Source organism: Camelus ferus, chromosome 19, assembly GCF_009834535.1.
Source record: "Camelus ferus isolate YT-003-E chromosome 19, BCGSAC_Cfer_1.0, whole genome shotgun sequence".
NCBI classification, from domain to species: Eukaryota; Metazoa; Chordata; class Mammalia; order Artiodactyla; family Camelidae; genus Camelus; species Camelus ferus.
This window is the reverse complement of record NC_045714.1, coordinates 35,012,535-35,031,398: the sequence shown is the minus strand read 5'-3', so window position 1 is coordinate 35,031,398 and position 18,864 is coordinate 35,012,535. Positions and strand designations below refer to the sequence as shown.

Sequence of the window (18,864 nt, the reverse complement as noted above, 5' to 3'; positions counted from 1 at the left end):
GTGGGCCCAAGCCTTCAGTGTTTGAGGAATATCCAGGAGGCCAGGACTTGAAATTTTAACAGCAGCAAAAACAACAGCAACAACAGCAGCAGCAACAACAACAACAACAACAACAACAACGCAGCAGCTGCAGGGCCAGAGCAAGACCTTTCGGAGGCCCTAAGCACTGAAAAGATGGCAGTGCCCACCCTATGCCATTCAAGATAAGTATTAGGCGGGGAGGGTAAACAAATAAATAAATATTAAGTGAGAGAAGTGTAAGAATGTTAGAAAATTCAAAAAAAGCTTTTATTTTCCCCAGGATCACTACTTTGATACCTTTTCTGAAACGTTAAATCCATCCCCGCCCCTGCCTATTTTTCTTCTTATTAAGTTGATGTCTCTAGGCTGGTGGTGGCCTGAGTCCTTGAATAAGTAATATTTACTGAGCACTTACTAGGTGTCAGGGATGGGTTTACATCCATTATCCCATTTAATTTATAAAACAACCATATGAGGAAGAAACTGCTTTTTCAAACTATTTTAACGATAAGCAAAAGGAGGCACCAGGATATGAACACAGAAATTCTGACTCTATCGAGATGGAATCGTCCAGGATACCGTTGTGAGGGTTCAAACCCGTGGATCTCCAGATCTCAGCGTCCAATAAGTCGCCGGAGGAACCATGTAGTCAGGGGAGCAGGGCCCTCTCCTTACGAGCGCCCTGTGCCTTTAAGAATCGTCCCCTCCAGCAGGCTAAGCTCCAATTTCCCTCCCGGACCCTCAAAGCATCAGCCCGCCCCCCGCTTCTGCGGAGCTACACCTCGGCCCTTCCTCCCCCATCCCATACCCTCGGGCTAGGCTCTCACCTTCGGCTCGCCCAGAGGTGGGTAAGGTCGACGGCTTGAGACAAGTACCTCCCGACCCGGTCACTGCCCACTATGCCCCAACGGAATGCTACCTTAGAGACCCTCATCCCGACCTCTCCCAGCTCCTGATTCCTCGGTGGGATGCTTCAGCGCCCCCTCCCATCGCCCAGGCTCAAGACGCGGTGAAGGTGACCTCCCCAAGGGGCAGCACCCGCCCCGCAGTGCCTGAGCGGGCTCACACGTGGTGAGCTGGGAGCGCGCAGCCCCTCCCCGCCACGCGCCTCGAGCGTGCGTCCCAGACACGCCCCTGGGCCTGGCTCCGCCCCCGTGCCCGCGCTTGCTTCTCCAGACTCGGGAGGGGCATCGCGCCCTAACCTGGCACCAGGCTGGCTGCGGTGTGGGGTGGGACCTGGGAAAGGGGCACCCATTCATCCTCGAGCCTCTCACGAGTACTGTTGAAGGCGGGAAGTCCGCCCTGCTCCAGACCCTTGGCCCGGTCCCTTGGTGCGCTGAGAGAAGAAAGAGCTGGGACCACTAGCCTAGGATTTGAGCCCTAGTCTACAAATCTTTGGTTTTTCGTACCTGGAAGTGGGCGTCATATTCCCTTCTTTCTCAGGACTTTCGTGGAGCCTCAAACGAGAAAAAAAAATATTTAAGAGATTCGGTTCGTTGGGCTCAAAAGCATTTCTTGAGACCCTACGTGGCTAGACCCTGTGTGTACTAGGCAGGGGCTTCATCGATGACACGATAAATCTGTCTCCTTGAGGAGCTTTCCTGAGCCTGCGCCCCCCACTTTCTGTTCTGGGGCTGTCCAAAAAGACGCCCCCGAAAGAGAAGAAAGCGGAGGTCCTACCTGGCTGCAGGTGTCACTGAGTAAGCTAAAATTTCAAAGGCTGCGCGGGGCGGAGACAAGCTTTCGGAGCCAGATAGGGAAGCACGCTCGGCGTCTCCCCACCCTGCCGCTCTTCCTAAGCCTAAGAAAAGAAACCGACCTCATCCGACACCCCCAATCCCAGCCGCGAGACCGCCCAGCCCCGCAGCCCGAGCCCCGCCCCGCTTCGGCAGGCAGCGATTGGGAGATGCAAATACCAGGTTCTCTGCCCAGCAACGGGTGACGCGCGGCCCGAGCGCGAGGCGTGGCCCGGCCGCAGCCCTAGCGGGCACCTCGGTGTTTACACGGGGCGGCCCCGCGCGCGCCGCAGCGGCCCGCAGACGGCGAGGGGGAGGGGTGGCGCGCGCGCCGGCGGGGCCGCGCGGGGAGAAAGAGACTGGAAGACGGCGGGGCGGGGAGCGGCGCGCGCCGGCCGCGGCCGAGCAGAAGGCTGCGAGAAGAGCCCGCGGGGGCCCGGGGGTGCAATTCCTCTGCCCCCGCAAAACAATGTGTGGCGTGCAGCAGGGCGCAACTTGCCGGAGGCGGCGGGGGCGCGCCGAGCCCGCCTGAGACCGCGCCGCTGACCTTCTCCCCCCGCCGTCCGTTGGGCCCAAGCACCCAGCTCCTCGCTCCCCATCTCGCGGGGGCCGGGCCGAGCTGCGGGGCGGGGCCGCCCCTCCGTCGCTGCTGCCTCCTCCCCCACCCCCAGCCGCGGAGGATGCGGACGGCCCCCGGCGGCGTCTAGCGGCCCCGGGCCCAGGCACGATGGTGCAGCAGCGGGGCGCGAGGGCCAAGCGGGACGGCGGGCCGCCGCCCCCGGGGCCCGGGCCGGCTGAGGAGGGGGCGCGTGAGCCCGGCTGGTGCAAGACCCCGAGCGGCCACATTAAGAGACCGATGAACGCGTTCATGGTGTGGTCGCAGCACGAACGGCGGAAGATCATGGACCAGTGGCCCGACATGCACAACGCCGAGATCTCCAAGCGCCTGGGCCGCCGCTGGCAGCTGCTGCAGGACTCGGAGAAGATCCCGTTCGTGCGGGAGGCGGAGCGGCTGCGCCTCAAGCACATGGCGGATTACCCGGACTACAAGTACCGGCCGCGCAAAAAGAGCAAGGGGGCGCCCGCCAAGGCGCGGCCCCGCCCCCCCGGCAGCGGCAGCAGTGGCAGTGGCGGCAGCCGGCTCAAGCCCGGGCCGCAGCTGCCTGGTCGCGGGGGCCGCCGAGCGGCGGGAGGGCCTTTGGGGGGCGGCGCGGCGGCGCCAGAGGACGACGACGAGGACGACGAGGAGGAGCTGCTGGAAGTGCGCCTGGTCGAGACCCCCGGGCGAGAGCTGTGGAGGATGGTCCCGGCAGGGCGGGCCGCCAGGGGACCAGCGGAGCGTGCCCAGGGGCCGTCGGGCGAGGGGCCGGCTGTCACAGCCGCCTCCCCGACTCCGTCGGAGGACGAGGAGCTGGAGGAAGAGGAGGAGGAGGTAGCGGCAGCGGAGGAAGGCGAAGAGGAGACGGTGGCGTCGGGGGAGGAGTCGCTGGGCTTTCTGTCCAGAATGCCCCCTGGCCCCGCCGGCCTGGACTGCAGCGCCCTGGACCGCGACCCGGACCTGCCACCCGCCTCGGGCACTTCGCACTTCGAGTTCCCGGACTACTGCACCCCTGAGGTTACCGAGATGATCGCAGGGGACTGGCGCCCGTCTAGCATCGCCGACCTGGTTTTCACCTACTGAGCCCACCGTCAGCGGGGCGCGCACGCCCCCAAACCAGCTGTTTACATACAGGAATCAGGTATTGGGGCCCCTCGGAGGCCGAGGCTGGCACCCCATCTCCCGCGCAGCCTCCCCCCTCCTAGACGTGCCCATCCCCCCAAATGCAGACATGCCCCTCCCCCGCAGACACACCCCAAGGCAGCCCAACCCCCATCCTTTCCCCGACATCCAAGCTCCTCCCCATCTTGCCCCCTCCCGCACAGCCACCAGCAGCCAGCCCCCCTCCGATACACCTCATGTCCTCTTCTAGAGACCTGTCCCCCTCCCCCATTTTGCACACGCCCCTCCTCGTGGCCGGAGGACACGCCCCTGCCCTTGCTCCGGACTCCCTCCGCCTCCGCCTTCGCCTAGCCGGCCTCTTCCCTTGTTTAGAGGGGCGCTGCAGCTGGGCGGCCCCGCGCCCTCCTCCCATGCCCCTCCCTCTCGGGGAGGGGGAGGGGCACGCTCCTTTTTCCCCCTGGAGCGCTGGGACCCGCCCCCTTCTCGCGCATGCTTAATGCTTCTTGGGAGGAGGGGGCTAGTCCGGGACGAACCGCACGCCTCTGTCAGTCGCTCCGGGAAGAAGAGGGGCGGATATAGAGCGATCCTGAGAAATCTTTTGATCCAGGAGCCACGGCTTCCTTTCAGCCCGACGGGGCGTCACTGCCTTAATGGGAGGAGCACTCGGAAGGGGGAGAAAGAGACAAGCCGGCCCGAAAGGGTTGGTTTGGAGCTTGGAACTCTCCCAAGTGGCATAGCCCCTTTTACCTTACGGGGTCTCCCAGACCCACGTGCACCCCCACCCCCACACACCGACTGCTTGACTGCCTCTACAGCCTATCTTGGTTCCCAGAAACGTCCCTTTCTTTCCCTCACCTGGGAATTGGGGTCTTTCTTGGGAAAACCCTTCACGAGAGGAAAAGAAAACTCAGAACTGGGACATGTAGCAGTTCGTTTGGGGACAGGGTCCTTTTGCTCCCCACCCCCCGGAAGTGCCGTATCGTATCAGGGCACATTCCCCACTTGGGCTTCTTCCCCAAGCCCCTTACTTTCACCCAGGTCCCTCTGCCTCCAGTGACAGTATTCAGTGGGAGAATCTGAGACACAATGGTACTGTGGGGTTGAGACTGAGGTATGATAGCCGATGGAGTAACAAGACGAGCCCCACTTTAAAGCACCCGGCTTGAGAGAGACCATCGACTGGGCCAGTGAGACTGAAGGGAGTGTCAGAGTAGTGGTGGGCCATTTGCGCCTAGCGCTGCTATAGGAGGAAGATATGTCCAGTTCGGGGTGCTCTCCGAAACCCTGCCCCTGATGCTGTTACCCCTCATACTCCAGCTCCCTGTTAAAGCCCTGCCCCTCCGGCCTCCCCACGCCCCCTTTGCCCTCACTACCTGTATCTCACCGGCGTGTGTCCACCCTCCCGGGTGTGCACACACTCTCATTCACACACACACAAATCTCAGGAACAAACGGTCCCAGAGTCCTCCGGGACCCCTGCCCAGGGTCTCTGCAGGTCTCTGCCCCACGCGTTCCCGTCGCTGACAAAGCCACCAGCTGCCTCCTTTAAGCTTGGTGCTCCGGCTCTGGGCCTTTTCGCGCGCACGCGCGCGCGCTCTCTTTTTCTCTCTCTCTCTCTCTTTTTTTTTTTTTAAGAAAAACAAAAAAGACAATGAAAAATCCCAGAAAACGTCATGTGAGTGAAAAGATGTCACTGTCTGTGGTCTTGGAGAACTAGTCTTGTAGCTGAGGGGAGGGGTCCCTCTGATCTGGGGCACTGGCCCCACAGCAGGACTTCTGCCAGGACTGAATAAAGTGTATTTGCCCCATCTCGCCCTGTGGTTCTACATGTCTGTGCCTTTCCTCAACCCTCCCCAGACAGTTTGGCAGATTCAAGTCCGTGTGATTTAAAATCATGCAGAAAGAGCTGGGGGTTCCAGGGCAAGAAGGCACCCGCCCCTCTAGGCCTCTCTGTACCCTCTATCTTAGGATTCCCTGGCCTTCGCTAAGGTTGGCTGACTCATCCCCACAGAGGCCAGGCAGGTAACAGAAATGAATGAGAGAGCCTGGGTAGACATTGTCTTCATGAGCCACTTACAGGGGAGCAGCTGCTCACCTGCCAGTTGTGACCCTGTGGGAATGTGACACTGAGGCCAGGGGGCTAGATTTTTCAAGAGAAGGTGGAAACCTGGATGTTTCTGTGAACGTCTCAATTTCAAAATGAAAGCTGACTCAAATATTGTTACATCCTTGTGGACCAAATGAAACAATTGTGCAGGCACACCTGGTACAAGGGGGCCAGTTTGACCCTGCCCTAAAGGAGGATTAAGAAGCAGGGTTAGGCCACAATATCTGGGCTCAAAGCCTGGCTTCACCACTGAGCACCTGTGTGACCGTGAGCAAGTTAACTTGACCCTGACTCTTCTTTCCATATGTGTTAACATGGGGATGATAATATCTGCTTCACAGAGTAAAATGATGTGTGAGATGAGAAGTACCTAACATGTGCTTCATAAATTGTATTGCTTCATTTTTTTTCAGAGGAGGAAACTTGTAAAGGGCCTCCAAAGAACCAAGGTCAGAGATAGGGCCCTAAAGTTTGGTTGTGTCTCCTGGTGAAGTGTGACTTCAGGGTGCTGCCTCTCCCTCCCTGTTTGGGTCTACAGATCATGCTAGGCTGTCTGCTCAGAGTCTGGCGTAATGGGGTTAGTCCCAGTGCCTGGCACATAACTACCCCCGGTATAGATGGTGTGGAGCAGCAGAAGCCACAGCGATTCCTGTCCTTGAGATTCTTACCACTGTATTTTGGAAATTTGAGGCCAAGGCATTTCCAAACTTCTTAACCCCTGACCCCTGTACCCCTAATTTTTCTACCAGACAGATCTGGTGAATTCCTAAGGTTGGACAAAGCCTGTTTCCCCAGTAAGAATCAAGGCCAAGTGTGAAGACCTCATTCAAAGAGGGTTTAGGGGACTGGGACACCCATAGATGCTTTAAAAGAGGACCAGAGCAGGTTTGGGAGGACTGGGCACCTATAGAAAGAGGCCCTGGGGCTGCAGGAATGACTGTGAGTGCTTCCTCTTAGCCTCTGTGATTGGAAGCAAGATGGCCACAAACAAAATGAAACCTGTAAGAAAGAGTTGAGAAAGTGTGGAAGAGAGCTGCTTCTCCCAGGGCACCCTGCATCTGGAGTCTGAGTGAGAACAGGCAGAAAAGCCTGCCGCTTTAGTTCAAGGTTGCATTACACAGTCAGGGGCAGTAGGGGCACCCCCCCCCCCAATACACCAGGGCCCTCCCAGGGTGGCTGAGGCTTTGCCAGGCCAGCAGCGCAGTTTGACTTCTGTACCCAGTCCTGCTGCGCCCCTCTTCTTTTCACAGGTGTTTATCCCTAATAAATATCTTGCACCCCAAACTCAGTCTCAGTGTCTGCTTGTGGAGAACCTAGTCGGCGGCGGAGGGTGGAAGGGGCTGGACAAAGGGCAGGGGGTCACTGGCCAAGCAGCCACAGCGAAGCACCTCTGAATCCCTCGCCTTCAGGAGGGGTCTCTTCTCCATCCATACGGTCAGCCCCAACCTCCGGGCTGCGCCCTTTCCACCCTTTCCACCCTTTCCAGTCGGCATCAATCAGAAACTCCAGCCTTAGCCCATGAGTCACGCCCGAGCTCTCTGCCATTGTCATTCTCATTCGCAGTCGCTCCCCGGGCCTCAGCTGGAGAGAAGGAGGCTCAAGGCCCGTGTCCTTCAGAATGCCCTCGGAGGGGGTAAGGCGGGGTAAAAGGCCTGGCCGGAGACGGTGCTAGAGCACTGCAGGTCTTGGGCAAAGCTCCTCCCCTTTGCAGGCCTTAGTTTCCCCCAGGTGACGTGGGGGAGGGGAAATGGGACTCGAAAGACCGTTTACTGTTACTTTGGTTCCTCCCATCTCAGAAGGAAATGGATTCTGACCTGCGAAAGGTGGGGAGAGACCTGCTTAAGTGGACTCTGGGGACCCCTAGCGGCTGAAAGGGGTAGGAAGTATGGCAGAGCGGGCGGGGTCTAGGGTGGTGGCACGGGGGTGCAGGGTGTGTCCCACTCCAATCCCCCTCCATTCGTGCGCTGTGATTCATCTCTGGGTCAGGCCCCTGGTCTGCGCTATTTGAGCCATCTTGGTTCCAGGGTTTTAAAAACACCTATACGCTCATGTATTGGTTGTCTATTCCTTTGTAACATACTGCCGCCCACTTAATGGCTGAAAACATGCATTTACGATTTCACAGTCTCCCTGGGCCCGGAGTCCAAGTGTGCCTCACCTGGGTTCTCCGCCCAGGGTCTCTCAACGCTACAGTCAAGGTGTTGGCTGGGCCGTGTTCCTTTCTGGAGCTCAGTGTCCGCTGCCATAATCACGTGATGGCGGGCAGAACCCAGTTCCCTGTGGTTAAAGGACGGAGGCCCCTGTTTTCTTCCTGGCTGTCAGCTGGTGCCACTCTTGGTTCCTAAAAGCCGCCTGCGGTTTCTTTCTTCACAGGCCCTCTCTCAGCGTGGCACGTCTTGTGTCAAGGCCGGCAGGGGGACTCAGCAGCTTCAAGTCACTTGGCTCAAAGAAGGCTCTCTTTTAAAGGGCTCATCCAGGGAAATCTCCCTATCGATGAACTAAAAACCAACTAATCTAATCACATTTACCTTGATCATGTTTACAGAATCCCTTCACCTTTGCCAATAGTGTCGTATAATCACAAGAGTGAAGTCCATGGACTCCCCGGTCTCACCCACATGCAGAGGAGAAAGTTATGTTGGGTAAACTTGCCAGGGAGTGGGAATCTTGGGGGCCATCTTAGAATTTGCTTATTGTAGCTGTGGATTCTCGAACTGATACCTCCATCTTGACATTGCCAGACCCGTTATGTCTAGCTGTCTTCTTGTCATCTCCACTGGGATAACTAACTTGCACCTGAAACTTGGCATGTCTAAAAATGAAGTCTGGTTTCCACAGTCCTCCCAAGCCTGCTCCCCGACCTTCATCTTCGCATCTCAGGTTACTCAAAGGCCAACAACCTCGGGGTCATCTTTGACTCCTTTTTTCCTCATAGCTTCATAGTCCTTATCTCCTCTTGGTTCTAACTTCAAAATGCGTCCTGTGTCCTATCAGCTCACACCTTTTCCATGGCCACCCCCCTGGTCCTGGACCCCATCATCTCTTGCCTGGTACCCTGTACCAGCCACCTCACTGAAATATTTGCCTTTTCCTTTGCCCCAATCAATCTTGTGGTCCACATAGCAGCCAAAGGGATCTGTTTAAACTATAAATCAGACCATGTCCCGCCTTTGTTCAAAACTCTCCAATGGCCTCCATCTCATTCAAATTGCAGCCCCGGGGATCCTTTGAAAATACAAATCTAATCACAGCTGAAAACCTTTCAGTGGTTCCCCATCACCTTCAGGATAAAGGCGAAAGCTCTTGGCCTGGCATTCAAGGCCCTTTGCAGTTGACTTCTTTACTCCTTTTACAAAGTTTTCTTCAGTGACCAGCCCTCCCCTAAAACTCTGCCTCAGTCATGACAGGCCACTCCCCAGTGACAGTGCCCTCCCAGGCCATTTGTCTTTCCTCTCCTTGAGAAACTGGAGGAACTTTGGGTTCATTGCCTTGCCTTTTGAGGCCTCAGTTCTGCCATCTGTACAGTTAAGTGGTTGAACTAGGAGTCTTTAAGGCATATCCAGCCTGGCATCCCAGGAGCCTACGAAACCTGTCTGCCTAGCTTCCTCCAGGTTGCCTAGCAATGGACACCAACTCTCTCCCCCATCTTCAGAGGTTTCTTAGCAACCCAGTTTCTCACCCTCAGTGGTTTTCAGGGTTTGACTAAATGAATTTCAAGTTCTGCTTTTTCTCCTCCCCAAAATTCTAAGACCAAGGATCTTTTTTGGAGACTTGGATACAAACCCCGAATAGAAAGAGGCCTAGGTTTGAGGTCAGTGGAGGATTTGCTGTGAGACTTAAAGATGTTAATGACCTCACTGACTTTTATTTCAGATTATAAATACCTGTCAGGTGCTCCTTAGGGCTTTCCCTATTCTCTACTGTGTGTTTGATTCAACTGCTAAATTTATTCAGCTCCAGGACTTCCTTTTCTCCTTCTCTCTCTCTCTCTCTCTCCCTCTCTCTGTCTGTCACTCACACACACATACACACACACACACACACACACACACACACACACACACACACACAGAGAATTAAATGGGTAAGCATTACACACAAAGCACTTAGAGAGCCCTTTGCACACAACGAGTATCATCACATATTTGCTATTATTAGTCTGTGTTCAGTAAGTGTTTACTGAGCTGCCTACTCAGTGCCAAGCGCCATGTGAGGCATGGGGATAAAATAGTGAATGAAAAGGATGTGGCTCCACCTTGCAGTGTTCATTCATCCCAGTGTCCCCAGCCCCCAGCCCAAGGAGAGACAGAATGGACACAAGGCATGAAAGCATGTGGGTGCAATGGTGCCAGAAGAAGCTCAGAGAGGTGCGGTGACACCCGAGACCACATAGCAAATGTGGGACAAGGAATGAAGTCAACTCGGCTGCCTGGCAAGGGCTGGCTCTCCAGGGAGCTGGGCCATGGGACGCATCGCCCAGGGAAGAACTAGGTTGGGAGAGAGAAGGGAGGTTCCTTGCAGAAGGGAAAGGACGTGTCTCTCCCCTCACCTCCTCCCCAACCCCAGCTCTGTTCTCAAGATCGGGGAGGGCACCGATCCTTAGCAAGGGATATGGGCTCAAGGAGGGAGAGAATCGAGAGAATGGAGGGGCTCAGTGAGAAGGTGAGGACTTCAGTATGATTAGGGGCTCTGGATTCAAGCAGGAGGAGACTTCCTGGTAGGGATGCAGTGGGAGAGGTGGGGGCTCAGAGAGAGAGACGGCGGGCGTCTGTGAAGAGGATGGGGCTCAGCCAGGAGATGAGCGTTTGTATACTTGGGTAAGGGCTCCATGAGGGGGATGGAGGCCCAGACTCTGTAGACTTTTTTTTGATGGGGGGTTGGGTAATTAGATTTATTCACTATTCTTAGAGGAGGTACTGGAGATTGAAGATGGAGGCCCAGAGAGGAGACTTGAGGATACTGCGAGGAAATGAAAGCTCAGTGAAGGCAAGTGTCTTCAGTCAGAGGGTAGGGAGATTAAGGAAGTGGTGGGACAGTCAGGAGAGGAGTTACAGGGACTGTATGAAGGTGTGGGGTCCCCGTGAGGGGCCTGGGATCTCAGGGAGAGGAAAGAACTCTTGGAAGGGGATAGGGGCTCGCGATCCTGCAGGGGTCCGTAATCTGCAGAGCCAGCCCTTGGGGCGGGCTGCCCCCCCAACACCCCGTGTCACCCCCCCCCGCCCCCCAGCTGCGGCGCAGGCGCCGACCCAACCCGCTTTGGCTCTGCTAGCGTTCCGGCTCCCATCAGCGGAGACGGCAGACGGAGAGGTGAGCTCAGCCCTGTTTCAGGCGCGGCCCGACCCTCCCCCTAGCCTCCCCCCGCCTCCTCCTGCCGCACCCCCAGCCCAGGCCGTGTCCGGTCTGGGGCAGGACGGCAGCGCCCCAGCCCGGGCGTGCCTCCGGCTTTGGGAAGGGCAGGGGGTCCCAGGGAAGTAGCAGAGGGTGGAGGTCTCACCAGTCCCAACGCCAAGAGACACCTCAGGGTTGATAGGCTGGACAGAGTTCTCAGAGGACGAGACCCCACCCACCTCTCTGCTGAAAACCCATCCCCATTCCTCTCTGCCTAGGTTTCCCTCGAGGGGAAAGGATGCACTTAATCTCGACCAGGGAACCGGCGGTCGGGTCAGAAACTGTGTGCGGTGCAGGGCGGGAGGAATTGGCCTGATTTCCCTGGCCTAGCCTCCCAGAACGGCGCCCCTTCCCCCGGCCTGAGCAACGCCAGGCGCTGGAGTGGGAGGGTCTAGGGGTCTGGGAAGGAAAAATCAGGGAGGCTCCATAAAGGCATCCATCTTCTGGCCCTCGCGCCTGTCATCTTCCTGTGCGCCTCCCTCCACTCGCCTCCTCGCCGCAGCCTCCACCCCTTAGACCCTGTAGCCCCCTCCTCTTCCTGCTCCCTTCTCACCGAGCTCCTCCCTCATCCCGCCTAAGGACAGCTCCCCAGAGGTTCCTATGGCAACCCTGGTCCCCGGTCCTCAGCATCATCTCCCTCCCTCGCCCTAACCGCCAGACCGCCTCCCTGCAACCCTAAGGGAGGCGTACGAGCCAGGCCGAGGGGGAGGCAGTGTCAAGTTCACCTTCCAGCTCCATCGCCAGCAGTATTGAGTGATTCTGTATATTTGGAGAAGGGAAATGTTAAATTACAAGGGAGAAGCTAACCTAGGCCTACTATCCCTGAGCACCCTGTCCTCCCCCTCCCCTAATGGTCGATACCCAGACGCTGACCGCCCCGCTCACCCCCTTTCATTCTCCTCACCCGGGCCTCCTCCTGGGGTGGTTCCCGCTCTGGTCACACCCTCTGCAAAGCCCCGCCCCCTGGGTAGAGCCTCTCTCTCCCCAGACCTCTGGCCTCTTCTTTCTCTTTCTCTTTTGGTCTCTGCCTTTTCCCATTGTCTGTCAGTTCTGAAGGAAATCTTAGAGGGGAGGAGGAGTCTTCAACAGCCTTTCCCTTTTCCCCCCTGCGTTTTGGGTGAGGGCTGTGGAGAGCGGCGATTTATAGACTGCCTTTAACAGCAGCAATTCTGAGCACTTGTGCTGATCCATGGGGGCTCCAAGAATTACCTCAGTACATACTGTGGCTGTGCCTCTGTGTGTGTGTGTGTGTGTGTGTGTGTGTGTGTGTGTGTGTGTGGTGTGTCTGGATGTATGTGTCTCTACGTGGTACACGTGTGCCTGTCTGTGTCTCTTTGTGGTGTTTGTGTGTCTGTGTTGACTTGTGTGTCTGTGCATCGATCTGTGTATGTGTCTGGTTTGTGTGTTTCTCTGTGCCGTGTGTGTACGTATGCTGGCGAGTCTCTTCACACCGGGATTGGAAGGCCACATCTGATTGGAAACTAGAGGTGGCTAGAAATTTGTCTCACCCTTCAGTGTAGACACATTACTTCATTTGGTTTGAAGCTGCTCAGAGGGGCTGAGGGCCACCATGGGGTGGGGGTGAGTCCAGCCCTTCCCCAGCTTCCCTGACCCCCAACAGTTTTAGTCCTAAGGGTGTGTGGGTATACAGGTACCTGCCACTCCCTAGGCCTCAGTGCTTCCATTTGTGACAAAATAGAAAGGTCCTTAGACAGCTTTCTCTAGAAATCTAACAGCCCTTGAGACTAAGAGCCCTGCAGCCCGAGGGCCCCTGACTTTCACCTCCTGTGGAGTCAAGATTCTCTGGGACTTGGAGACTGTTGCCTCCTGAGGGCAGCCCTTCTGAGGGGTCTTACAGGGCCTTGCAGCTTGGGGAGCTCTATCTGATTGGATAAGTTAGTGTCCAATAGCCATGTGTCCAACAGCCATGGCAGTTACCCCCCAGAGTACCTTGAAAGGCAGGGAGATTAAGGAGATATGTTAGGAGATGGGGGTGAGGATCTCTCACTCCAGACACAGGGCTCAAAAAGTTCATGATAAAAATAATAATGAAGAAGTTAAAGTAATAATTATCACAAAAGCTACCATTTTTTGGCATGCGACACAATAACTGTATGAAGCCCATATGATTATTGGCTCTGTTTTACATGTGAGGAAACTGAGGCCTAGAGCATTCAAAGCACGTGTCTAACATCCCGTAGCCAGGAAGGGGGGTATCCTGGATTCCAGACCAGGCAGTCAGGCTCCAGACCCACAGTCCCAGGCGCTGGGTGGCCTCCAGAGTAAACATGCACATTTATTGCCACCTATAAATTGCCAGGCCCTGCGCTAAGCACTCAGTGCATGGGCTCAATCTCAGTGTACCTAGGGAAAGACAGGCCGAGATTCCAGAAGGCCAGGTTGTGTGTGCTATGAGTGTTGGGTGCCTGAAATGGGTGGAGAGATGAGTGAGGCACAGAGATTCATGGGGCCTGAAGAGTCACCGTGGGCAACTCTCACTGACCCCTCCCTCTGTCCATGAACCTTGCCTACCCGACAGAGACCCATGATGCCTAGCTGCGACCATCCCTGCGGCTGTAGCCGAGGCCCCAGTGTGGAAGACGGCAAGTGGTATGGGGTCCGCTCCTATCTGCACCTCTTCTATGAGGACTGTGCAGGGACCGCCCTCAGTGATGACCCTGAGGGGCGTCCCGTCCTATGCCCTCGCCGACACTGGCCCTCACTGTGCTGGAAGGTAAAGTGGGAGGAGGAGCAATTCCTGTGATTTCCTGTGGTTTCAGGGAGGAGGTGGGATCAGTGGAGAGAAAGGGGCTGAGAAGCAGCAAGGAGTCTTGCATATTCAAAGAACAGAAAACCCAACTTAAATGAATTTCAACAATAAAAGGAAAATATTGCTCATTTTATAGAATTAGAGGTTGGGTGCCTTCAGGCAGAGTTTGATCCAGCAGTTCATCACACTGAGGACTCGAGATTTCCTTCAGTCTCCCCATAATACCTCCACCCATGCAGTCTATTAGCTTCAGACTCTCCGCATATGTTCTCCAAATGATTGCTCCCATGCTGACCCTCAGTCTTTCACTCCCCACCAACGAGGAATATCAGAATTTCCTCCAGTATTTCCTTCAGAAAAGAAGCAACACCCTTCATTTCCAGAAGTCCTGACTAGTATTGCTTTGGCTCTGGTTGGGTCACTTGCCCAGCCCTGAGCTAGTTACTATGGCCAGGGGGAATGGTAGATGGTATATGCTGACTGGCAGGAAGGGGGTTCACCCCGCTTAAATCTTCCTGTGGCTTCCCAGTGATATACTGGGGGACTGTTGCCAGGGCAGCAGAAGGCATGAGAGAAACAGTCGATGTCCGTACCAGCCACGGAGACTGGTCACTAAGGAAGCACAATGTGGGTAAAGAAAGGTATGGAGGTGGCAGTGAGCTGGGTCCCAACAATGCTTTTTGGTGAATACTGTGGGAAGACTGAAGCAGAGGGCCCCTCACCTCTGCTTTCAAAAGGCTTCAGTCTAGTGGGGAGATGAGGTGCCAGCCTGTGCGGTGAAGGCAGAATCTCAGGCCAGGTGTACAGAAGATGTCTGGAGGGGAAAGGCTGTCAGTGCTGGGGTGATCAGGGAAGACTTCCAAGAGAAAGTCAGTGTGTATTATAAGTTTCTGAGCATCTTCTTATTGCCAGGTATTGTGTGTGCTAGGCTCTTGGGGACATAGAATTTAAGACAATGTGTTTCTTGTCCTGGAGGAGCTCCTAGCTGTGATTCACTTAGTCATTCTGCAAACACTCAGCTACTGCTCTGTCCCAGCACCGTGCTAGGCATGGAAGATACCTAGTGAGCCCAAAAGACATAGTCTCTGCTCTCATGGCATCCCTGGCTCTCAATCCAGTGGAGCAGGCAGACAAGACTTATACAGTAACCAAAGTACATGTTCAAATGTGCACCAAGGTGAATGAACTGAAGAATGAATGGGTGCAGTGTTTGCATACGTGCAGAGCAGGGGACTTGACCGAGTCCAGGGGTGTCCTGGAAGGCTTCCCGGAGGAGGTGAGGTTTGATATGCAATCTAAGGGATGTGTAGGAGTTAACCCGACAGAGGGATAGAGATGGAAGGTAGATGGAGCAGGATGTAAGATAGGATCCAAATAATGATGGAAGGAGAATCAAGGTTGGCAGAAACCAACTTCTAGGTGGGAGGTGAGAAGGAAATTACTCTGGAGACCTCAAGAATCCAAACAGAACATGAGTTTTTGCCCCTTGTCAGAGCCCAGCAGGTGTGTCTGTGATCCCATCTCTACAGGCTGGACTAAGGGATTCCCTTCAAGTCCAGTTGAGATCCTTCTCCTGGGACCCCAGCAGACCCTGACTGCCTCCAAATCTGTCTGCCTCTCTCCAGATCAGCTTGTCCTTAGGGACCCTGCTTCTGCTGCTGGGTGTGGCAGCCCTGACCACTGGCTATGCAGTGCCCCCCAAGCTGGAGGGCATTGGAGGGGGTGAGTTCCTGGTGTTGGATCAGCGGGCAGCCGATTACAACCAGGCCTTGAGCACCTGCCGCCTGGCAGGCACAGCGCTCTGCATGGCGGCTGGGATCCTGCTGGCCATCTGCCTGTTCTGGGCCATGACCGGATGGCTGAGCCCGGACACCAAGGCAGAACCCTTGGACACTGATGCCGATGGCCACGTGGAAGTCTTCGGGGATGAACAAGAGCAGCATTTGTCCCCCATCTTCTGTGATGCCAGCCACTTTGGGCAATCCTCTGCGCAGACCATCCAGCCCAAGAGGGACTTCTGAGCTGCCCACACAGCCAGAGGAAGAGCCAGATCTGGGATCTGGACTCTTCCTTCTCCCACCACACCCCACCCTCCCACTGTCTCCCTAACTTCTCCCTTTTAGTGGACCCTTTCCATCTAAGTCCCCAGAAGGCCCCATTCCAGGTAAGAAAGTCTGGAGCTCACATCCCTGTGTCCCTTCCCAGGGGCGGGGCACTAACTCATCTAAGATGCCAACCTTACCAGAGTCCTCCCAAAACCTCCTACCCCCACCTCCCTCCCAAGGCCATTCAGAGGCAGAAAACATCTCTCTCAACCTATCCCCACTCTTTCCTCTGTGTGACCTTGGGCAAGCTCCTTACCCTCTCAGACCACTGGTTCCTGCCTCTGTACTCTGAAGGGTTTGGACCAGATTCTAGAGTTCCAGGGCTTTCTTTTTCTCCCCAGAATATAAGTATTACCCTCCACAGGCAAAGAGGGGGAGGGGGAGAAGGGTCATTCTCATTCACTGCCCCCTCCCTCTGTCAGCTGTGTCAGGATGCCTTAGGATGCATCATTGATACTCTCTTGGACCAGGATGATGTGAACACATTTACCCTCTCCAGCATGTTTTCTACATGCATTTGGGCGTCAGTCCACCCCATCATGAGCTATTACAGGCCCCAGGTTACAGATGAGTGGAGGAGGGAGGCGGTCAGCCTGCAGGAACTTCGACCCACATCTTCAGATTCCTCCTGAGCCAGCTCATCAGCTGGAGCAGAACCCCACACCTTCCTGGCTTCCAGAGGACCCCCAGGGATGGGACATGTTTGGCACAGAGAGACTAACTGATGTCTAATGGTCCCAGGTGACTCAGAAGATACTTTGGACATGTACGTAAATGGTCTCTAAGAACCAAGGGGCAGGAGAAGTGGGATGCCTTTGTCCCTCAAAGTCCACCCACCTAGAAACCATCATCCACAGATCCTGACCTCACCTGGTAACAAATGTGCTCTCCTGGAAGCACGGGTCCTTCCATCCTGCAGTCTTCCCGGCCAGATGCAGCATCTCTATTCTACCACTAGGGGGAGCGCCAAGACAGCTGGAAAGAGGCGCCCGGGACACAGCTTCTACCCTCCCGCCTCAATCTCACCACCAGCGTAGAGGGGCCTCCTGGGAGGGTCCTCAATCCTCCCCTACTAGACAGGCCCTACTGCCTTTGTGCCCCCACGACCCCTCCCCAACCTGCACCTTTCCATCCCACCTTCCCCTTCAATAAACAGCTAGGATGGGTACTGACTTCGCTTTTCTTCTCCCTGATCGCTGGGGTGGGGGAGGGAGGAAAGAGCAGGCAGGTACTGTGTGCCCGGCACATTGCTCCGTTTTTTGTTTTGTTTTGAGAAAAAGGATGATTCTCTTCATTTTACCGATGAGATGAGAAATATCTCAGCCATTTTGACAGACTTCTGCCGCATCCCCAAGAGGGATGTGAGGAGGGGGCTCTGAGAACCAGAGCTGGAGCCAAAGGTGGGATATTTTCCAGGACAATAAGAACAGGTAACCTCCCCCCACCCCCGCCGCACTCACTAGAGGCCAGGCCCTGTTCTCAGGGCCTTATAGACAGGATGTCATTTAACCTTCATTAACAACAGCCTACGGATGGGAGAACAATTATTCCCAAACCTCACTCAACTGTCCCAAACTCTCCCCCGCCAGCCCCCACCAGACTCTGCCTCAACTCTGTTGCCCACCTCTCAGAGCATGGTGGCTCCAGCCAAAGCCTTGGGGTCATACTTGATGCCTCTCTTTCCTCACAGCCTGAATTCAATCCATGGGCAAGTCCTGTCACCTTCAGACTTCTAGCCTCCTGAACCGTGAGACAATAAGTTTTTGTTATTTTAAGCTACCTAGTTTGCAGTACCTTGTCCAGAAGCCCTAGGAAACTAATATGGGGTGTAAACTGGTGCAGCCTACAAGGGAGGCAGCTTGGCAATATTAAAAACAGAAGTACGTGCCTTTTGACCCTTCTGTCTTGTGTGGGTATATCTGTAGGTTAAATTCTACATGTTGGAACACTGCAGCCTTGTAACAGAGAACATTTGGAAACAACCCAAGTGCTTATTGCTAGGGGATCAGTTAATAAATCATGGAAATTTTACACCGTGGGACACTGTGTAAAAGAACAAGAAAGTGCTTTTCATGTTCATCTGAACTGATCTCTAAGTTATATTGTTAGGTGAAAAGGTGCAAGGAGCAAAACACTATGATGACTTTTAAATCGTTTGTGCAAAAAGAAGAATAGTTATGGACGTCGCTGGTATAGGTGTAAAATCTTGGCTTTGGTTGCCTTTGGGGGAGGCACTGGGGACTGGCTGGCTGGATAGGGGTGCGAGGGCCTCTGGCACCTCATGCTCTTTTGCCTATTTTAAATTTTGAACCATGTGAATGTATTACATTTTTAAAAATAATTAACAAAAAATTGTTGTAATAATAATAATAGGTATAATATAATTATATAATAATTGATGGAATATACTTAAATAAATGTGGGAGAAGGGACAAATTGTCCTTGCAGAAGAATTTTTAATTAATAAATACAGAAGGATTGAGAGACTTAGAAAAATGGCCCTGAGCCCACTAGAATAATAATTGCTGCAGGCGAAACCCACCTATGAATGCAAAAATGAGTGGCTGAAACTTTAAGGTGAAACTGGATTTGCATAGTCTCAAAGTATCTCCTCTCCAAATGTTGATTACCTTCTGTTGGGGGTTAACATGTGTCCACAGGTTCCTGGCTGTTTCACCCTCCAGAGAGGGAAGCTTAATTCCCCTTTCCTTGAGTGTGAGCTGGATTTGGCAACTTGCTTTCTGACAAATAGAATGTGGATAGGGAAAAATAGCAGTTTCACAGTGGAGAAATCGGTCAGGCACCAGCTTTAGTAAATGCTCAAGATGAACATTGCCAGGAACAAGTTTTGCTGCTTTTTGGACCCCTGAAAAGATGTGCTGAGAAGTGCACTTCGCCTGCATGGTATTCTTCCCCAGATCCATAACTTCAGCCCAATTACGGGAAAAGCCAAATTGAAGGACATGCTACAAAACATCTGACAAGCACTCTTCAAAAATGCCAAGGTCCTAAAAGAC

At 54.7% G+C, this 18,864-nt stretch overlaps 2 protein-coding genes across 2 annotated transcripts; both read left to right on the top strand.

The window, feature by feature from the left end:
- Nucleotides 1-2,022: 2,022 nt before the first annotated feature.
- Nucleotides 2,023-6,868, top strand: SOX12 (SRY-box transcription factor 12). Its single transcript, XM_032462039.1, has one exon. It carries the CDS (start codon nucleotides 2,485-2,487, stop codon nucleotides 3,436-3,438), a length of 954 nt encoding a protein of 317 aa, XP_032317930.1. The 5' UTR covers nucleotides 2,023-2,484; the 3' UTR covers nucleotides 3,439-6,868.
- Nucleotides 6,869-10,840: 3,972 nt separating this feature from the next.
- NRSN2 (neurensin 2) lies at nucleotides 10,841-16,996 on the top strand. The gene is made up of 3 exons (XM_032461175.1): nucleotides 10,841-10,891; nucleotides 13,512-13,706; nucleotides 15,368-16,996. Exons 2-3 carry the CDS (start codon nucleotides 13,518-13,520, stop codon nucleotides 15,761-15,763), a joined length of 585 nt encoding a protein of 194 aa, XP_032317066.1. The 5' UTR covers nucleotides 10,841-10,891; nucleotides 13,512-13,517; the 3' UTR covers nucleotides 15,764-16,996.
- The last annotated feature ends 1,868 nt before the right edge of the window (nucleotides 16,997-18,864 follow it).

Bases quoted from the DNA above. Each gene is read 5' to 3' on its own strand.
- SOX12 (XM_032462039.1), top strand. From the start codon at position 2,485: ATGGTGCAGCAGCGGGGCGCGAGGGCCAAGCGGGACGGCGGGCCGCCG.
- NRSN2 (XM_032461175.1), top strand. From the start codon at position 13,518: ATGATGCCTAGCTGCGACCATCCCTGCGGCTGTAGCCGAGGCCCCAGT. The intron at 13,707-15,367 runs GTAAAGTGGGAG...GCCTCTCTCCAG, and splicing joins GGCCCTCACTGTGCTGGAAG to ATCAGCTTGTCCTTAGGGAC.